Below are 2,701 nucleotides of genomic sequence, written 5' to 3' on the forward strand. Positions count from 1 at the left end.
CTCAAGGCGAGGCCGCACCAGCGCTGAATACAGCAGGATAATCCCCTCTCTTGACCAGCTGGTTTTGCTGTGTTCGATGCACCCCAGGATGCAGTTTGCCCTCTTGGCTGCCTGGGCACACCGCTGGCTCCTATTGAGCCTGCTGTCGACCAGCACGCCCAGACCCCTTTCTGCAGGACTGCTCTCCAGCCACTCCTCTCCCAGGTTAGACTTGTGCCCGGTGTTACTCCGTCCCAGGTGCAGAATCCGTCATTTCAAATTGTTAAATTGTTAAATTGTTAAATTTCATCCCATTAATTACATCCCAGCCCAGCCCGTCCCCAGATCTCTCCACCTCCCTCACCCCACAGCAGTGTCCACTGCAGGGTGCTGCAAAGCTCTGGGCACCCAGCCCTCTGAAGGGCACAGCAGCTCCTGGGGGGCAGAGAGGGGGGTCAGCCTCCCCACCAGCCCCAGGGCTGATGCTGGCCCCAAGGGCACAAGGAAAGAGAGGCCACTCAATCTCTAGCTCTGCTGCATTCATATTATAGGTTATCCCCAACTCTGACTGCGTTTGTCTCCTTCTCTACCCCCATCAGCCCCACGCCCCAGGACAGCACAAGAGGCAGCTCCCGCATCTCTCCAGTCTCCCTTCCCTGTGCCTGCTGGGTTCCTACTGACTCCCATGGCAGAGTCTTTTTTTGTGCATGCCTCAATTTAGTGTTTTGCTTTTGGGGGACATCACCTCTGAGGGTGATTCACCTTGTGTGTCTCAATTCACTCCCACTCCAGGGCACGTGGTGAGTCCCCATCCTCTCCTGAGCCCTCCAAATTCATTTCCAGAATGAATTCATTTCCACTATATGCCATCCGTCCTGTCATATGTGAAGCAGCCTGTGGAATTAACCGGGAGCCCATGCACCATCTCCACTGCCATCGGACACAAAGAAGAGAGCTTTGAAAACCAGAACTTTCGGTCCAGTGGAACACAATCATACCACAAGCTTAACCCCAATCTTAGGGAGAACACAAGGAGAAAAGACTCTTTAAAAGACCAATTCCTTGGACATTGTCTTGGCAGCAGCTTTGGAGAAAGAGCTCAGCCTGCAAGCACGTCACCTGGGAGATACCCTTTTACTGAAGAGCTGCATGTGGACAGGTCACATCTGACACAGTGTTGTCCAAGGGTCAGACATGACAGGATCAAGCCTCAAGAGAAGCAGTATAAACCCAGAAAATTATCTAGAAGTAGGATGATCACAAGGGAAAACAGCAGACTCCTGGCCTAAGATAAATTCTGGGAAATGTGCAGAGAAGGGGAGGCAGGGTATTGCGAGTGAAACAGTGCCCATTGTGCCAGTTTCCATAGGGCATCCTTGAGCTCCTGATTCCTCATGCTGTAGATGAGGGGGTTCACTGCTGGAGGCACCACCGAGTACAGAAATGACACCACCAGGTCCAGGGATGGGGAAGCAATGGAGGGGGGCTTCAGGTAGGCAGGCACTGCAGTGCTGAAAAACAGGGAGACGACAGCCAGGTGAGGGGGGCACGTGGAAAAGGCTTTATGCTGTCCCAGCTCGGAGGGGATCCTCAGCACGGCCCTGAAGATCTGCACGTAGGACAGCACAATGAAAACAAAACACCCAAATGCTAAACAGGCACTAAGCACAAGAAGCCCAACCTCCCTGAGGTAGTCTGACTCTGAGCAGGAGAGCCTGAGGATCTGGGGGATTTCACAGAAGAACTGGTCCAGGGCATTGCCTTGACAGAGTGGTAGTGAAAATGTATTGGCAGTGTGAAGCACGGCATACAAAAACCCACTGCCCCAGACAGCTGCTGCCACGTGGACACAAGCTCTGCTGCCCAGCAGGGTCCCGTAGTGCAGGGGTTTGCAGATGGCAACGTAGCAGTCATAGGCCATGGCAGTGAGGAGAGAACAGTCTGCTGAGATAAAGAAGACTAACAGAAAGAGCTGGGCAGCACATCCTGGGTAGGAGGTGGCCCTGGTGTCCCACAGAGAATAGGCCATGGCTTTGGGGAGAGTGGTGGAGATGGAGCCCAGGTCGCGGCGGGAGAGGGTAAGGAGGCAGAAGTACATGGAGGTATGGAGTCGGTGGTCATAGACTACAGCGGTGATGATGATGCCATTGCCCCGGAGGGCAGCCAGGTGGATGCCCAGGAAGAGCCAGAAGGTCAAGAGCTGCAGCTCCCGTGTGTCTGTGAATGCCAGGAGGAGGAACTCGGTGGTGGAGCTGCCGTTGGACATCTGGTCCTGTTGGGCATCAGCACAGTCCATGGAGGAAGACAGTAAAATGTTTAGGTTAGACTACTCTGAACAAAATCTACATCATTTTTCCTAGTGTCCTGCTGTGTGGGAGGGGAGATCAGGGGCTTGCTCCGGGGAAGGTGTCCGGCATGTCAGGGGATGGCAGGGAGCTGCCCAGATCCCCCTTCCCCTGGCATTTCTGGGAGCAGCTCTCCCCTCACTCCCCGACTACACACGCTGCCTGGAGCTGTCCCTGCCAGCAGCTCTTTATCTGTCCCCACATCTCCTCCCTGTCAGTGCTCACAGACTCCATCCAACCTGCTGTGTGCCTAGCTCTGCCCTGCAGACCCCTCTTGGCAGCAGGGCACCGCACAGGGTCATCTCTCCGTGTGCAGGGTCTAAGGAGCAGCTCAGAAAAGTCCTAACCAGAACTGCAGCCTCAGTGCCTTCTCCAGA

General features: G+C 54.7%; 1 protein-coding gene across 1 annotated transcript; it reads right to left on the reverse strand.

Moving 5' to 3' along the window:
• Window positions 1-1,264: 1,264 nt before the first annotated feature.
• LOC143171595 (olfactory receptor 14A16-like) lies at window positions 1,265-2,275 on the reverse strand. The gene has a single exon (XM_076360646.1). The coding sequence runs from the start codon at window positions 2,273-2,275 to the stop codon at window positions 1,265-1,267; it is 1,011 nt and encodes a 336-aa protein (XP_076216761.1).
• Window positions 2,276-2,701: the final 426 nt, after the last annotated feature.

This window comes from Aptenodytes patagonicus, chromosome 28, assembly GCF_965638725.1.
Source record: "Aptenodytes patagonicus chromosome 28, bAptPat1.pri.cur, whole genome shotgun sequence".
Taxonomy (NCBI): Eukaryota; Metazoa; Chordata; class Aves; order Sphenisciformes; family Spheniscidae; genus Aptenodytes; species Aptenodytes patagonicus.

Bases quoted from the DNA above. Each gene is read 5' to 3' on its own strand.
- LOC143171595 (XM_076360646.1), bottom strand. From the start codon at position 2,275: ATGGACTGTGCTGATGCCCAACAGGACCAGATGTCCAACGGCAGCTCC.